The following is a 16,964-nucleotide window of genomic DNA, read 5'->3' on the forward strand; positions in this document are numbered from 1 at the left end:
AACCCCCGCTCGTTTGCATTTCAATGGCCCATTTTCCCAGGACAATAGAACTCCAATCAAGCAACCGGTACAGCCACAGACTGATCAGCGCCACACCCTTTACTCAGAAAGCCCAACTGCCAAGGTCAATGACTGCTAAGGACCTGCCCAGCTACCAAGGCACCCGCCCCATTTATTAGTGATCAGAGCCCTGTCGAACTATTGGGTCCAAGGTTAAGGACTGCCCCAAAGGGCGCGAATCCCAGCGGGATAAAAGAGGACACAGCCATGTGTTCTGTCTCTTTTGGATCCGGACTGTGCCAACCCAATTGTAGCAAGAACAGCCAGCCAAGTTCAAGACCAACGATCGCTACCTGACGGATGAGCCCAGCAGAGACAGAGCCACTTCCTTCGAACCAGCCAAGCGAAATCCAGATAAAGGTCTTATCCATTTGCACAATGCCGGTCGCCCTGAAGTTAAGTACAGGTTATTGTAGCTGATAGGTGTAGTTTAACTCGTAGTAGATATTGTGTTTGTATGTCGAGGTAACTCTTGTGTATGTAAATAAACCATCTTTTGAACTAACTAACTGGTTGTGTGCTCATTTGATCGATATAAGGGAAGGCTTGTGGTTCACCAACATCATTAATATTAGCAACAGTATTGGCGACGCTGTTGGGATCAAAACAGTCAACATTATTGGCAACTCTGGTGGGACAAACACCAACATTATTGGCGACCCAGACGGGACTCCATTAGAAGTGACTTTGTCACTCCGAGAGAACCCACAAACTTTGAATCCAATTGCGAGAAAGAGAAAGAACCACAAGTGCAAGTCCCATAACGACCAAATAACCGAATTTCGGAAGTGTGTACTAACCCGCATGCGTACCTAACAGGAAGAGTAAGGTAAACTCATTAGAATTGTGTACAACTATCGAGGGATTGTGAGCCGGAAAATAGCTTAAGCCATACCCGCCGTTCAAATCGCCGCCTTATTCCCCTGTCCCAAATGAAAAGTAGAGAAAAAGATAAGAGAAGTAATGGCCACTAAAGCAATGGAAAGATTGATGAATCCACAGGAACCCGAGGTCGCAGCGACCAACAGAGCAGAGCAATGCCCCATATTGGGAGGAAGAGTTAAGGAAATACTTAAAGGGGAAAGGATGGTCCCTTTGGTCAAATTTTTGCGCTAATGATGAGTCAGGTCCAGGAAAGATAGGACAGACTTGGTGGGAGAACCTAAGCGAGGTCCACAAGAAAAATGTAGGGAAAGTCAAAAAGCAGATGGCAATAGTGTCCTGTTTGGCACAGTTGCGAGGCACAGAGGAGGCCATGAAGACGCTCCATCGGCAGTTAATTGAGAAGGAAGAAAAGAACGAGGGAAACAATAACGAAAGCGAAAAGATAATTGAGCGACTCCGGGAACAGTTAGCAGCTAAGGATAAGGAAATGGCCGAGGTAAAACGTGCATATCAATCTTGTCTAGTTCACCTTAGTAGCTTCCAGACCCAGTACGATAAAGCCTACCAAGACACACAGCGTGCAGTCTTGGTAAGAGAAGAAACAGAACAACAGGTCGCCCAGCTAACTAGCAAATGCGCAGACCTAAAAGCAGCTTTGAGAGAGCTCCACTAAGGAACAGAGAGAGAGTACCGTTGACCATGCTAAATGCCGACAGAAGATAGAAAAGTTATAGTCGCTACTCTCAGCACAGAATAGCTTCAGGTACACTTTTGGGCAGGTTTTAGATGAGGCAGATTCTCCCGATTGGCCAGAGTTAAACGAAAGCGGCCAAAGATACGTAGAGGACATGGGAAATCAAAATCGAGCCCCCCACGCCCCAAAAAGAAAAGCATCACCGACTGCACAGGCAGCACACACACCCACTCACAATTCAACCCCCATGAATCCGGTTACCACACAACGCAAGCCATCGGATCAGGATGAGCCTGATATCGTTTACACCACCCCACTATCCATAACCCAATTAAGAGAAGCTTGCACGAAAATTAGTCCATTCCAGCCCACCACAGACCCGCACAGCTTCTTTGAGGAGGTGCGTCAACAAAAAGTTATGTACGCCCTAGACGAGAGAGAGGAAGTAAAGCTAATAGTTATGAGACTTAGCCAGTCCATAAGATCAGCTTTGCCAGAACCCCAAAATGTAGCAGGAGGAACCCTACAGGAAATGAAAACAACCATATTAGATGCCATCGAGTATAACAAAGGAGATCCAGTCGAGGGTTTAAATCACTGCAGGCAAAAGAAGGGAGAGCATCCGACCGGATTTACTGATCGCCTATGGATTCATTTCATTCATGGCAGTCTATGGACAATTGAACCGCGCACAAATAAATGAGGAGGACACCACTAAATGGTCCCGCACCTTAGTCTCGCATGCCACAGACGCAAGTCAAAAGGCTTGTGTAAACTACGACCCTGCAGACCACACGCACAATGAAGTTTAGAGCATGGGAACAAACCCTACACCGACAGACAGATCAGGATGAGATAGAAGCAAACATGCACCCAGTTAGGACTAGCCAGGACCCAGCATGGATAAACGAGGGTGGACATGAGGGACAGCACCCCAGAGCACAGGCACCACGAGGTTGTTACAGTTGTGGCCACATAGGACATTACGCCCGCGATTGCCGACAAAAACCCCCGAACCAGCACCGATACCAACAACCAAACCCCCCACCTAGGAACAATGTTAGGCCCATGCATAATGTTAGCGCCCGTTCAGACGATTTAGGGTTTAATTCCCTAGATTGATGGTGTTCTGACTCCCCCAACCTGGGTCTGTGACACACGCTGGGACAAATCAGGCAGACCAGTAGTTACAGGCACAGTCCGGGGACATACAATCGATTTCCTTTGGGACACAGGAGGATCCCGCACCACATTGAACTCCTCCACCATGTTTCAACAGGACAAATGGCCCACCACAGACACCATCACCCTGAGTGGATTCACCGGCCACATACAGCAAGGATATGTCACAGCTCCCGTACCCATTCAGAGAGGGAACATTAGCACCAGACACCCCGTCGTCTTAGTTGACTTACCCCAAACAGCAGAGCACATTTTAGGCATTGATTTTATGAGCTCTCATAACCTTTTGTTTGACCCAGTAAACAAATGTGTCTGGCGAATGGCCAAAACAGCTAGTGCTCCTGCTACGCTCACAGTAGGGTATTATGAAAACAGGATTTGCTCGGTAGGGGACTATTGGTTTAATCTGCAAACAATTAGTGCAGACTAGATGATTAGAGAGGTCCTCATAAAACACAAAGCTTTGTTCGCACAACACAAACACGACTGTGGGAAGATCCCAGGTACAATAAAGATTTCAGGTCCCTATCCAAAGCCGCGAAAGCAATACGGTTTCCCGCAGCAAGCCGAGGGTGAGATTTCGAAGGTTATTAACAGTTTGTTAGACCAAGGAGTTAATAGACCTATAGCGTCCACAAATAATGCCCCAATTTAGCCCGTAAAAAAGCCTGATAGTTCATGGCGACTAACGATTGACTATCGAGAACTTAATAAGGTAACCCTTTTAGCAGCCCCCACTGTTGCCACGAGTTCAAAAAAGGAACTCCCTGTTCAAAAAAGGGACTAGGGATAACCCTGGGAGTTACAGGCCAGTTAGTCTTACTTCGGTGGTAGGCAAAGTAATGGAAAGGGTACTGAAGGATAGGATTTCTGAGCATCTGGAAAGACACTGCTTGATTAGGGATAATCAGCACGGATTTGTGAGGGGTAGGTCTTGTCTTACAAGTCTTATTGAATTCTTTGAGGAGGTGACCAAGCATGTGGATGAAGGTAAAGCAGTGGATGGAGTGTACATGGATTTTAGTAAGGTATTTGATAAGGTTCCCCATGGTAGGCTTATGCAGTAAGTAAGGAGGCATGGGATAGTGGGAAATTTGACCTCTCAGAGGTAGGGTCTTTACCCAGAGAGTAACGAACTGGCTAACCGATAGAAGTCAGAGAGTGGTGGTGGATGGCAAATATTCAGCCTGGATCCCAGTTACTAGTGGCGTACCGCATGGATCAGTTCTGGGTCCTCTGCTGTTTGTGAATTTCATTAATGACTTGGATGAGGGAGTTGAAGGGTGGGTCAGTAAATTTGCAGATGATACGAAGATTGGTGGAGTTGTGGATAGTGAGGAGGGCTGTTGTCGGCTGCAAAGAGACATAGATAGGATGCAGAGCTGGGCTGAGAAGTGGCAGATGGAGTTTAACCCTGAGAAGTGTGAGGTTGTCCATTTTGGAAGGACAAATCTGAATGCGGAATACAGGGTTAACGGTAGAGTTCTTGGCAATGTGGAGGAGCAGAGAGATCTTGGGGTCTATGTTCATACATCTTTGAAAGTTGCCACTCAAGTGGATAGAGCTCTGAAGAAGGCTTTTGGTATGCTAGCGTTCATTAACAGAGGGATTGAATTTAAGAGCCGTGAGGTGATGATGCAGCTGTACAAAACTTTGGTAAGGCCACATTTGGAGTACTGTGTACAGTTCTGGTCGCCTCATTTTAGGAAGGATGTGGAAGCTTTGGAAAAGGTGCAAAGGAGATTTACCAGGATGTTGCCTGGAATGGAGAGTAGGTCTTACGAGGAAAGGTTGAGGGTGCTAGGCCTTTTCTCATTAGAACGGAGAAGGATGAGGGGCGACTTGATAGAGGTTTATAAGATGATCAGGGGAATAGATAGAGTAGACAGTCAGAGACATTTTCCCCGGGTGGAACAAACCATTACAAGGGGACATAAATTTAAAGTGAATGGTGGAAGATATAGGGGGGATGTCAGAGGTAGGGTCTTTACCCAGAGAGTAGTGGGGGCATGGAATGCACTACCTGTGGAAGTAGTTGAGTTGGAAACATTAGGGACCTTCAAGCAGCTATTGGATAGGTACATGGATTACGGTAGAATGATATAGTGTAGATTAATTTGTTCTTAAGGGCAACACGGTAGCATTGTGGATAGCACAATTGCTTCACAGCTCCAGGGTCCCAGGTTCGATTCCGGCTTGGGTCACTGTCTGTGCGGAGTCTGCACATCCTCCCCGTGTGTGCGTGGGTTTCCTCTGGGTGCTCCGGTTTCCTCCCACAGTCCAAAGATGTGCAGGTTAGGTGGATTGGCCGTGATAAATTGCCCTTAGTGTCCAAAATTGCCCTTATTGTTGGGTGGGGTTGCTGGGTTGTGAGGATAGGGTGGAGGTGTTGACCTTGGGTAGGGTGCTCTTTCCAGGAGCTGTTGCAGACTCGATGGGCTGGGTGGCCTCCTTCTGCACTGTAAATTCTATGATAATCTATGATTAATCTAAGGACAAAGGTTCGGCACAACATCGTGGGCCGAAGGGCCTGTTCTGTGCTGTATTTTTCTATGTTCTATGTTCTATGAGTCCCGAGACCTTGCTCAAACAGGGAGTACAGGCAAAATATTTCACAGTGCTGGACATCAGCAATGGCTTTTGGTCCAACCCGTTAGACAAGGCCTGCCAGTTTTACGCATTTATGTTGCAAGGGCAGCAGTACACGTGGACATACCACCAACAAGGATTCCATAACTCCCCCTCCATTTTCCACCGACAATTGGCCAACGGACTTTCTAAATTTTCCCGACCCGAATGCCTAATACAATAGACAATCTGCTCCTGCAAACAGGACACAAAAGAGGAACACATAGAGCTCTTATCGGAATTACTAGGACTACTGCGATCAATCGGATGTAAGGTAAACCCTAAAGAGGCCCAGATTTTAAAGGAAAAGGTTCTTTATTTAGGCACCATCATCACCCATGGGAAGAGAGAAATTGAGCAAAAATGGATTGAGTCCATCGTTAAGTTGCCCCTGCCCCAAAATGTCACTGCACTCCGGTCATTCCTAGGTTTGGTAGGATATTGCAGAAATCATAAAGATGGTTTTGCCACTAAAGCAGCCCCACCCTCAGAGCTCCTTAAAAAGAACGCCCCATGGGAATGGCTTCCGCATCACACAGACGCATTGATGATTTAAAACGCGCCCTAGGCACAGCCCCCGCTTTACAAGTTCCTGACCCAGACTTGCCCTAAACCATAGAAGTAACAACCACCGACCGAACCCTATCAGCAGTACTCCTGCAAGAACGGCACAATCACTTAGGACCCGTAGCCTATGCCTCAAGAGTATTAGACCCTGTAGAGCAAGGATTCTCAGCCTGCGAACAGCACTTGCTTGCAGTCCTTTGGGCAGTACAGTACTTCGCATACATCACAGGCCTTAACCCAGTCACGATCTTGACCGAGGACCCCCCCACTCAACTATTACTAGACGCTAGATTAAAGGACGGTTCAGTCAGCCAAATCAGAGCAGCTCACTGTTAAGAGGCAGGGACATTACGGTAAAACGCACCAAGACCCACACATTTCTGGCCGATAATCTCCAATATGCAGGGACCCCACATGAGTGCTAGATCATAGCAGCCCAACACCACACAGGACCCTTTATCCCAAAGTCACTCCACCCACGAGCAGGCAGTAAGACACAGGATTCCCAAACCACAGGGAATGCTTTAAAAATTTATGTAGACGGTTCCTCCACAATCAAAAATGGAGTTAGAATTACTGGTTGTGGAATTTATGTGGAAGACGTGAAGGGATGCCCACTAGAAGAGATCTCTTTAAAATTGCCCGGCCACCTAGGTTCACAAGCAGCAGAACTCGCAGCCATAGCCTATGTAATTCAGCACCCCAACTCTTTTCCAACCCCCGCAGACATACACTCGGACAGCCTGTATGTCTGCAACAGCTTAACAGAATTCCTGCCCCTGTGGGTATCTCGAGGTTTTGTTTCAGCCGATGGAAAACCTTTACCCTCTGCCCCGTTGATAAAATACATTCCCAAGACAGCCTCAGACCGCACATACGGTATTATTAAAGTAAGAAGCCACCATCGCTTGTCCCCACCCGGTAATGTAAAGGCAGACGCCTTAGCCAAAGCAGGATCACGCCATGGTCACTTCTGGCAGCCACCCGAAAGCGAACCAATACACTCAGTCCAGGTTTCCCAGACCAATATTGAGGATCTATCCCAAGCCCAAAAGCAGACGACACCCTCAAACAGGTTTTAGACAGCAACTTCCCAGCCCCTTATGATAAATGGAAGGCCGCACTGATTGTACAGGACAGCATAGTTTTTAAAAACTGAATTTATGTGGTCCCCACCCAGGACAGAAACCAGCTCATTTACCAATTTCATGACGGACTCGGACATCAGGGATAGACAATACCATTGCCCATTTAAGACCTTTGTGTTGGTGGCCCGATTTAAAAAGCGATGTAACCCATTATGTTGAGAATTGCCTTATCTGTGCTCAGAACAATCCCGAATGTTACTCAAAGAAAGGACAATTACGGCACACCCGACCTGTGAATGGCCCTTGGACAAACTTGCAAATCGATTACATTGGACCCCTTCCCCCTTACAGAAATGGTTTCAAGTACGTGCTGGTTGTAATCGACACCTTTACTAAATGGGTAGAAGCATTTCCCTCACGGACAAACACAGCAAAGGCCACCGCTAAGATTTTGACCCAACAGATATTCACACGCTGGGGTCTCCCCGCAGCATTGAGTCAGACCAAGGTTCCCACTTCACCGGCAGAGTCATGCAAAATGTTTCAACAATTTTTGGGATCAGGCAGAAATTCCATATAGCATATCACCCCCAATCCAGTGGCATTGTCGAGAGAATGAATCAAACTTAAAAAGCGACCATTAGGAAGATGGTGCAACAGAATACCACGTGGGACACGGTCCTCCCATTTGCTCTCATGTTTATTCGGAACACCGTTTCCAGTTCAACAGATTTCACCCCCCACACTCTCATGACCGGATGGCCCATGGAGGGTATTGAATATTTATTAGGCCTCGATTTGGCAAGCTCCACAGTCACCACCCTCACCCACGAAAAAGCGGTCCAACAGGTTACAGATAACATTAAAGCAGCACAACTCGCTGCAGCTGTCCGATTAGGCACTAGAAGGAAGCTTTTACAAAACCATCCACCCCGTAGCGTACACAGTCGGTCAGCAAGTAATGGTTTCACTTTATAACCCCAGTTCTTTCCTCTCCCCCAAATTTGCAGGACCCTACTCCATTTCCAACAAAGTGAGCCCCTCCGTGTACAAGATAACGTACACCAATGGTAAAACTATTTGCTTCCACATCAACCAACTCAAAATCTACAGATCCCAATGTAGCCACACCCACCACATCTCTCTGGCAATAGGAGACGATTCCGCCCCGCCATTCGATAACCTAGTCCGACCCTTAGGCCAACCCTCCCCCAGCCATGCCGGCATTTATCCCTTGTCCATGTCCACAGACCCGAACTTGTCTCCGCCCACAGGCACAGACTTTCACCTCGAACTTGACTCCGGCAACAGCGAGAGCCTCCCGGATTTGATTACTATCCCTGAACACTGGCGCGATCTCTCTGCCCCCAGTAACCCCAGACCTCGGAACCACAACTTAGATATCTTTGACCCCCTATATGCCCTCCCCCAGCCACCGCTACAGCCACCGCCCGACCACAGTAATTTGCCCTCTACTCCCACCGCCCCTACACCTCACGATAAACAAGCCCCTCTTTGGCACCGCGACAACTCTTGCAGACTAGTAAGGCATGACGATTCGGACCATCCAATGGCCCATGTGGCCAAGGCACAGAAATGGCAGACATGAGTCTGGCAACCGGGTGATGGTGATGATTCAGATACTGACTCTCGTTTCGGTAATGCTTTTACAACACTGTTTGGTACAGAACCCTGAGTGTCCAGGTGATGAGAAAGAGACACCGCCTAAGTATTAAGGTGTCCAAGTTCTGATGGAGCCTTCGTCTTTTTTCTACTACATGGTTTTAACTCATGTCGCCCGACACACAATTACTCTTCTGATTCGAGGGTACGATACCCAATGTCAGTTAAAGGCGCAAGTTTGTCGAGAAACAGATCACTGTTCTCCCAGTCTTTATGACAAGTTTCCACACGACTACAAACTCTTACCATCCACCCAGGTCACCCAGGTAGGGAGTAACGGCACTGATCCCCGCCCTACCTGAGGACCCCAAATGCATCCTGTCAGTTAAGCTCGGGTAGTGGAGTAACGGCACTAACCCCCGCCCTACCCGGGGATTCCACCCATTCTTATCCTACAGCGGCCCACAAGCGCCTCATGTTCCCGTCATTTCATACGCTCTGGAATGGTTCTCTGCACTCTGCACTGTCTTTGGCAGGCCTTAGTTTCACCTTCTCTGCTCTCCCTTTGGTTGTGGTTTAAAGAATGCATTTTTATAAATGACCTGGAGGAGGGCGTAGAAGGATGGGTGAGTAAATTTGCAGATGACACTAAAGTCGGTGGAGTTGTGGACAGTGCAGAAGGATGTTACAAGTTACAGAGGGACATAGATAAGCTGCAGCGTTGGGCTGAGAGGTGGCAAATGGAGTTTAATGCAGAAAAGTGTGAGGTGATTCATTTTGGAAGGAATAACAGGAAGACAGAGTACTGGGCTAATGCTAAGATTCTTGGCAGTGTGGATGAGCAGAGAGATCTCGGTGTCCATGTACATAGATCCCTGAAAGTTGCCACCCAGGTTGAGAGCGTTGTTAAGAAGGCATACAGTGTGTTAGCTTTTATTGGTAGAGGGATTGAGTTTTGGAGCCATCATGTCATGTTGCAACTGTACAAAACTCTGGTGCGGCCGCATTTGGAGTATTGCGTGCAATTCTGGTCGCCGCATTATAGGAAGGATGTGGAAGCATTGGAAAGGGTGCAGAGGAGATTTACCGGAATGTTGCCTGGTATGGAGGGAAGATCTTATGAGGGAACGCTGAGGGACTTGAGGCTGTTTTTGTTAGAGCGAAGAAGGTTAAGAGGTGACTTAATTGAGGCGTACAAGATGATCAGAGGATTGGACAGGGTGGACAGTAAGAGCCTTCTTCCTTGGATGGTGATGTCCAGCACGAGGGGACATAGCTTTAAGTTGAGGGGAGATATATATCAGAGATGTCAGAGGTAGGTTCTTTACTCAGAGAGTAGTAAGGGCGTGGAATGCCCTGCCTGCAACAGTAGTGGACTCGCCAACACTAAGGGCATTCAAATGGTCATTGGATAGACATATGGACGATAAGGGAATAGTGTAGATGGGCTTTAGAGTGGTTTCACAGGTCGGCGCAACATTGAGGGCCAAAGGGCCTGTACTGCGCTGTAATGTTCTATGTTCTATGTTCTGGTCACTCCCCACCTGCTATTTACACATATGACACAATTGGTTGCTATACACGCTGCTACATGCGAACTACCTCTGAACCCTGGGACGAAACTCTATAAAACTGTCTGCCTGAAATTCGGCTGGTTAAGATAAGCCTCAACCTCCCATGGTTGTGATTTAAGAAAAGACTGGTCGAAGAAATTGTCCGCCCACTCCCCGCACCGACCACAAGCTGTGAGAGTCTCTGTACTTTAAAAATTTGCATTTCTTGTATCTCCAAAATGGTATTTCAAAAAAAATAATGAGGGAGTCACACATGGTGACAATCATAACAGGTAGTTTGAGTAAGGAGAGAAAGACTATAAAACGAGATATTAACCGAGGATAATAACAGATACTCTGCTTGCACCACCAGGATTACACGGAAAACAGTAAACATAGGATGAAGCAAGGACTGTTGACATGCGTTTGGATCATTGCTGGACATCTGCAACTGCGCGTGCAACGGAATTTTGTTACAAACCCCAAACCAGCCCCGAACACTACCACACAACAGGCCAGCACCAGCCCGGACACTACGCCACACATAAAGACAGACATCGAAACCCCCACTTGGTGTGAAAACATTGCCAAATGTACAGGCCCTTCTAGTAATTGCAATAATCTGCAGTGTCATTCAGACACTCCGACTCCGTAAATGGCGAACAAAAGCCTACCGCTCCCCGACATATACAGTCCGATCCCCCTTCTTTGGAAATCAACAAAATTAAATTCATGTACCAATCGCTGCTAAAAATAAACCATGTACCTCTTTAACTTTATTAGGATTAAGTAGAAATGTGATGCTGCTGTTTTAAATTTTGTACTGTATATAAGTTATTTGATATTCACCAGCAGCATGATAGTAACTTAGATAGTGTTAGCTAGAGATCAACTGTGCGGATAAATTAAATGTTTTATAGAGACCTGATTATAGTAACCGTTAGAGATGAATTAATTTATGAATGTATTAATGGAATATTAGGTAAATGTCCCAAACCATAAGATAGAGTAGAGTAGAACCTTGCCTTGACCAAGGGTGACCGGTCCACCAAGGATGAACAGGGATCGATAGTGTGATCCACCAAGCTTTGCGTTCAGGATCAAGAGGATGGGATGTAGCCTCTAAGATGGCCACCTACAAAGGACCATGGGCATTATGGCCAACCCAGGTCTCAGACAGACACAGAGCCTATGTGTATCTGAAACACAGGTAACCAGGCCTGATCGAAACGCCTGCTCGTTTGCATTTCATGGCCCAGTTTCCCAGGACAATAGAGCTCCAATCAAGCAACTGGTCCAGCCACAGACAGATCGGCGCCACTCTCTTTACTCAGAAAGCCCAACTGCCAAGGTCAATGACCGCTAAGGACCCGCCCAGCTACCAAGGCACCCGCCCCTTTATTGGCCGAAATCGAAGACAGTGATCAGAGCCCTGTCGATCTATTGGGTCCAAGGTTAAGGACCGCCCCAAAGAGCGTGAAATCCCAGAGGGATAAAAAAGTACACAGCCATGTGTTCTGTCTCTTTTGGATCTGGCCTGTGCCAACCCAATTGTAGCAGGAACAGCCAGCCAAGTTCAAGACCAACGATCGCTACCTGACAGAGGAGCCCAGCAGAGACAGAGCCACTTCCTTTGAACCAGCCAAGTGAAATCCAGATAAAGGCCTTATCCATTTGCACAGTGCCGGTCGCCCTGAAGTTAAGTACAGGTTATTATAGCTGATAGGTGTAGTTTAACTCGTAGCAGATATTGTGTTTGCATGTCGAGGTAACTCTTGTGTATGTAAATAAACCATCTTTTGAACTACCTAACTGGTTGTATGCTCATTTGATCGATATAAGGGAAGGCTTGTGGTTCACCAACATCATTAATATTAGCAATAGTATTGGCGACGCTGTTGGGATCGAAACAGTCAACATTATTGGCGACTCTGGTGGGACAAACACCAACAGGGGGTAATAGTTAGTGTGGATGATTGGGGCTGGGAGAGAGGGTCAGTTAGTTACCCAAGTGTTGGACTAGGATTTGTCTGTCTAACAGTTCCTGGGTAACTGCTGAGGTAGATACCGTGGAACTGTCTGTAGTCTCTGACTTTATGTCAGAGTCAGAAACATTGACAGAGGGTCCTGGGAGCAGAGGACTTGGTTTTCGGAAGTTGAAAACTCCTGGGTGATTCCCATGAAGGTCTATGCATCAGGAGTTCTGTGGGACCCTGATGCCCATCTTGGGCTGTACCTTGAGTCTCCGATGATTCAGAGACCTGATGATCTGGGTCATCAGCACTGAAACCAGCCATTCAATCCAACTACTCTACACTGATGTTTATACTCCATATAAATCTTCTCCCACACTTTTTCATCTTACTCCAATGTAAATCCTTCTTTTGTAGACCACAAAGTAGTCAGAACCGAATTGGTACAGAAGAAATATTGATTCCTTGTAACCTGAAGGTATTTACAATAAACATCAGATCCCAGCCGGGTCTGTCATAGAAGATAGAACATCGAAAATACAGCACAGAACAGGCCCTTCGGCCCACGATGTTGTGCCGAACCTTTGTCCCAGATTAATCATAGATTATCATTGAATTTACAGTGCAGAAGGAGGCCATTCGGCCCTTTGAGTCTGCACCGGCTCTTGGAAAGAGCACCCTACCCAAACTCAACACCTCCACCCAACACCAAGGGCAATTTGGACATTCAGGGCAATTTATCATTGGCCAATTCACCTAACCCGCACATCTTTGGACTGTGGGAGGAAACCGGAGCACCCGGAGGAAACCCACGCAGACACGGGGAGGACGTGCAGACTCCGCACAGACAGTGACCCAAGCCAGAATCGAACCTGGGACCCTGGAGCTGTGAAGCAATTGTGCTATCCACAATGCTACCGTGCTGCTCTTGAGAACAAATAAATCTACACTATATCATTTTACCGTAATCCATGTACCTATCCAATAGCTGCTTGAAGGTCTCTAATGTTTCCGACTCAACTACTTCCACAGGCAGTGCATTCCATGCCCCCACTACTCTCTGGGTAAAGAACCTACCTCTGATATCCCTCCTATATCTTCCACCTTTCACCTTAAATTTATGTCCCCTTGTAATGGTTTGTTCCACCCGGGGAAAAAGTCTCTGACTGTCTACTTTATCTATTCCCCTGATCATCTTATAAACCTCTATCAAGTCGCCCCTCATCCTGTCCTGTCGGTTCCATCCTTGGCCGACTTTATACTGAACTTAACGATAAATGGTCTAGGGTTTCTCCACCCCCTCAGCAGGAGAGCTCGTATTCAGCAAGGATTAGTGATTGCTCCCACCTTGTAGGTCTCGTGTGGGTTATAAAATCTCTGTCCGAAGACTCTTCTGAGTAGGAAGGTGCTGGACTCTCTTTGCACTTAGGATGAGCGACAAATTCTTGCCTTGCCAGTGGTGTCCACATCCCATAACCGAATTTAAAAAAACAAAGCATCCTATTGTCGCTGGCTGGCTTCTGGCCAGTACAATATTGATCCCATGGTGCAGTGATGGCACCATATTAGTTTCGCTCCTGATCCACTTGGAGTCATAAAAATAGCCTTTGATGTGCACTTTGCTCAGTGGGCAGTTAAAATGTCACTCGGGTCCTCTGTAGGCCCCCAGGCCATGTGTCCTTTAGCTGAAGAGGCATTAGTGGTAGAAAGGACTGACGTGATGAATTCACCACCTCCATTTCAACTTCACTAAAAACTAGAAATGAGCTTCAGACTGATCCGCCTCAGCAATGGTGAACTTTCAACAGATCTTCTTGATTATTGCACAACATTGTTCTTATTCAAATTCACAAACATGCTCTTTCCAGCCAGATTAACTCTGTACAAATGAAACTTTCTAGGGTATATGTCTCAGGACAAGGTTGAGCAGCATTATGTTACTCATTTACTCTCTGATTGTATTTCCATTGTGTGTGGAAAGCAGTCCCATCAGCTGTGAAGCATTCATCTCCAACTCCCTGTGCGTGTGCACCCTTCCAACTACAAAAAAATAAAACCAAATGCACTCTCTCAGGCAGAAAATTAAAGACTTCCCAGATGACAGCAAGTAAGCAAATAAATAGAATCCTGTGTCTGAACAAAAACTGTGAAACAAGCAGAGCAGCTTTCCGTTCAATGCATTTCAATGTACACAGATCATCGATGGTGATCTATTGGGCTTGGCTGGGCTAGTTCTAATTGCTTGACACAATTTTAAAATTAAATTGGGAAACATGACTGATGTGAGGGATGAATATACTCAAACACTTTCTCATCAATCACTCTCAGCCATCTTGAAAAGTGACTACCTAGCTACTCAATCTTTTATTTATAGTGGTCGTCACCTCCCTCCCATCATTATTCATGGAATATAATAGCAGAGGCAATGAGGCAAACAGAGTATTTGAACAGAGAGGGAAGTTAGGGCTAACTGAGCAAAGTGTACATCAAAGACACTCCATTCAGTACAATTTGGGCTATTTTCATGACTCCCAAGTGGATCAGGAGCAAAAATAATATGGTGCCATCACTGCAGCATGGGATCAATATTGTACAGGCCAGAAGCCAGCCAGTGATAATAGGATGCTTCGTTTTTAAAAATTCGGTCATGGGATGTGGACACCACTGGCAAGGCAAGAATTTGTCGCTCATCCCAAGTGCAAAGAGAGTCCGGCACCTAGACAGAAGCCTCCAGCTGTGCTGGGGTGTTATGAATTATTGGTTGCTTGGAACACAAGTGACCAGGACGCATATAAACATTTCCCATTTCTGTCTAAATGTTCACATAGTTGCTGCCCTCTGCGTGGTGGAATGTCACTAGGTGTATGGGACTTGGAGAGACAGGGAGAAATGGATTGAAAACCGTCAAATTAAAAGTGGTCAAGCCTTCTGTGTCGTGCTTCTCTCTGTTTGTTGAAAGAATGATCAATCCCAGGAGTGTAGATAGAATCCATGGAATCCCTATAGTGCAGAAGGAGACCATTGAACCAATTGAATCTGCACCGGCCCTCCGAAAGAATATCCTATCTAGATACACTCCGCTAACCCTATCACCGTAACATCACCTAACCTGCACATCCTTGGATTGTGGGAGGAAACCCACGCAGATATGGGGAGAACGTGCAAACTCCACACAGTCACCCAAGGCCGCAATTCAATCCAGGCCCCTGGTGCTATGAGGAAGCAGTGCTGACCACTGGGCCACCGTGCTGCACATGTGCATTTAGCAATGGCTAAAACTAGGAGAGGTGATTTGATGCTCATCTTCCCATAACCAAACTTGAAATCAATTAATTTGCATTTTTATTGTGTCTTTCATTTCCCCTGGGGGCCAGTGGGAAGCAGATATTGTGGGAAAATTCAAGAGGGTTGAAACACCTCATGACAATATGAGAAAAAGGGGTACCATATGGCTTCTTGCACCTGCTTTGCCATTCAATACGATCATGGTTGGTCTACTGTATCAACTTCTCTTTCCCACTGCTCGTCAAAACCTTTATCTCCATGAGTTACCAATAATCTATCTATCCCAACCTTGTTTATACTCAACATGAAGAATTTACAACCCTCTGAGTGAACATATTTGCCCCCGTCTGAGTCCTAAATAATCAGCTCCATATCCCAGCTTTGTCCTCGTGTTCTTCATTCCCCAACCGGGGGAAATAACATCTCAGTATCTACCCATCACGCCCCTTCAGTATCTTGTGTTTTTCAATAAGATGACCTCTCACTCTTCTAAACTCCAGGGACTCTAAGCTCAATTTACTCAGCCTCTCATCATAGAACAACCTTTTCATTCCAGGAACCATTCTAATGAATCTTCACTATACTGGGCCTGATCGATCTAACCAAATTGCAACAGAGTCCCATTTCAAGCGCATTTAGCCGGGTGTTTCCTGGCACTCGTAGCACCGAGAAAAACCTATCTAACAGGACTTTGTTGCAATCCAGGGCCTCAGCGGGCAACACCCCGGCAAGGCCAAGCTTAGTCCCGTTTCCTGCACTGAGAAACTCTGCTTGCCAGAACTCCTGTAGTGCAGGCATGCCTGACACAATCCCCAGACTCCCCCCAAAGTCTCAACTCACGTATAAGGCGATCCTCAGGCCCCCGCACCCACCTCACATGGGCAGCGCATCCCTGCGCCTGATCCCAGCACGGGAAAAATGCAGCCTGGCAGTGTCCCACCAGTGCCACCTGGGCACCTTGGTAGTGCCAAAGTGGCACCCAGGTGGCAGTGTCAGGGTTCCAGCGTGCCTCTGATCCCCTGGGCATCCCCCCAAGTCCATTCCATTTAAGCCGGCACTGAATGATGCTCGCCCGAGGTCTTTGTGATGAAATGGTTAGATCCCATGGCCTCAGTAGATCAGGGGAGTTCATATTAGAGTGAGACTACTTTGGCAGATTTGCCAAATACTGGTCCCGCCCACAATGAGTGCAATTCACCCAAAAGGGGGCACAGAATGGCTGGTAGATCGTGCCCACTGTCTCAATACTGGAGGCCTTCACTGGAGGCCTTCACTGGAGGCCAAAACTGCACACAGTAAGGCATGGTTTTACCAAAGCCCTGTAACAAGACTCCTAATTCTTCTCCAAATATTATCTGTGGTCTTTTGTATGGCTTGTTCACCCTGCCGTCAGGAAACCTCCCAGGGGGGGAGGGAGTCACCTTTG

The 16,964-nt window shown here is 46.9% G+C and overlaps 1 protein-coding gene across 4 annotated transcripts in view; it reads left to right on the forward strand.

Annotated features, from left to right (window-relative positions):
* LOC140398353 (solute carrier family 15 member 2-like) overlaps window positions 1-16,964 on the forward strand; it is a 689,895-nt gene that overhangs the window by 604,825 nt on the left and 68,106 nt on the right. Inside the window, exon 21 of one of the 4 annotated variants that reach the window (XM_072486944.1) lies at window positions 10,654-12,014. The exons of the other annotated variants lie outside the window; for them this stretch is intronic. Coding sequence (XP_072343045.1) covers window positions 10,654-10,935 — 282 coding nt within the window. The 3' untranslated portion in view covers window positions 10,936-12,014. Of the gene's footprint in view, window positions 1-10,653; window positions 12,015-16,964 lie in introns of those variants that run through there. 4 annotated transcript variants of the gene reach the window in all.

This window comes from Scyliorhinus torazame, chromosome 21 (genome assembly GCF_047496885.1).
Source record: "Scyliorhinus torazame isolate Kashiwa2021f chromosome 21, sScyTor2.1, whole genome shotgun sequence".
NCBI classification, from domain to species: domain Eukaryota; kingdom Metazoa; phylum Chordata; class Chondrichthyes; order Carcharhiniformes; family Scyliorhinidae; genus Scyliorhinus; species Scyliorhinus torazame.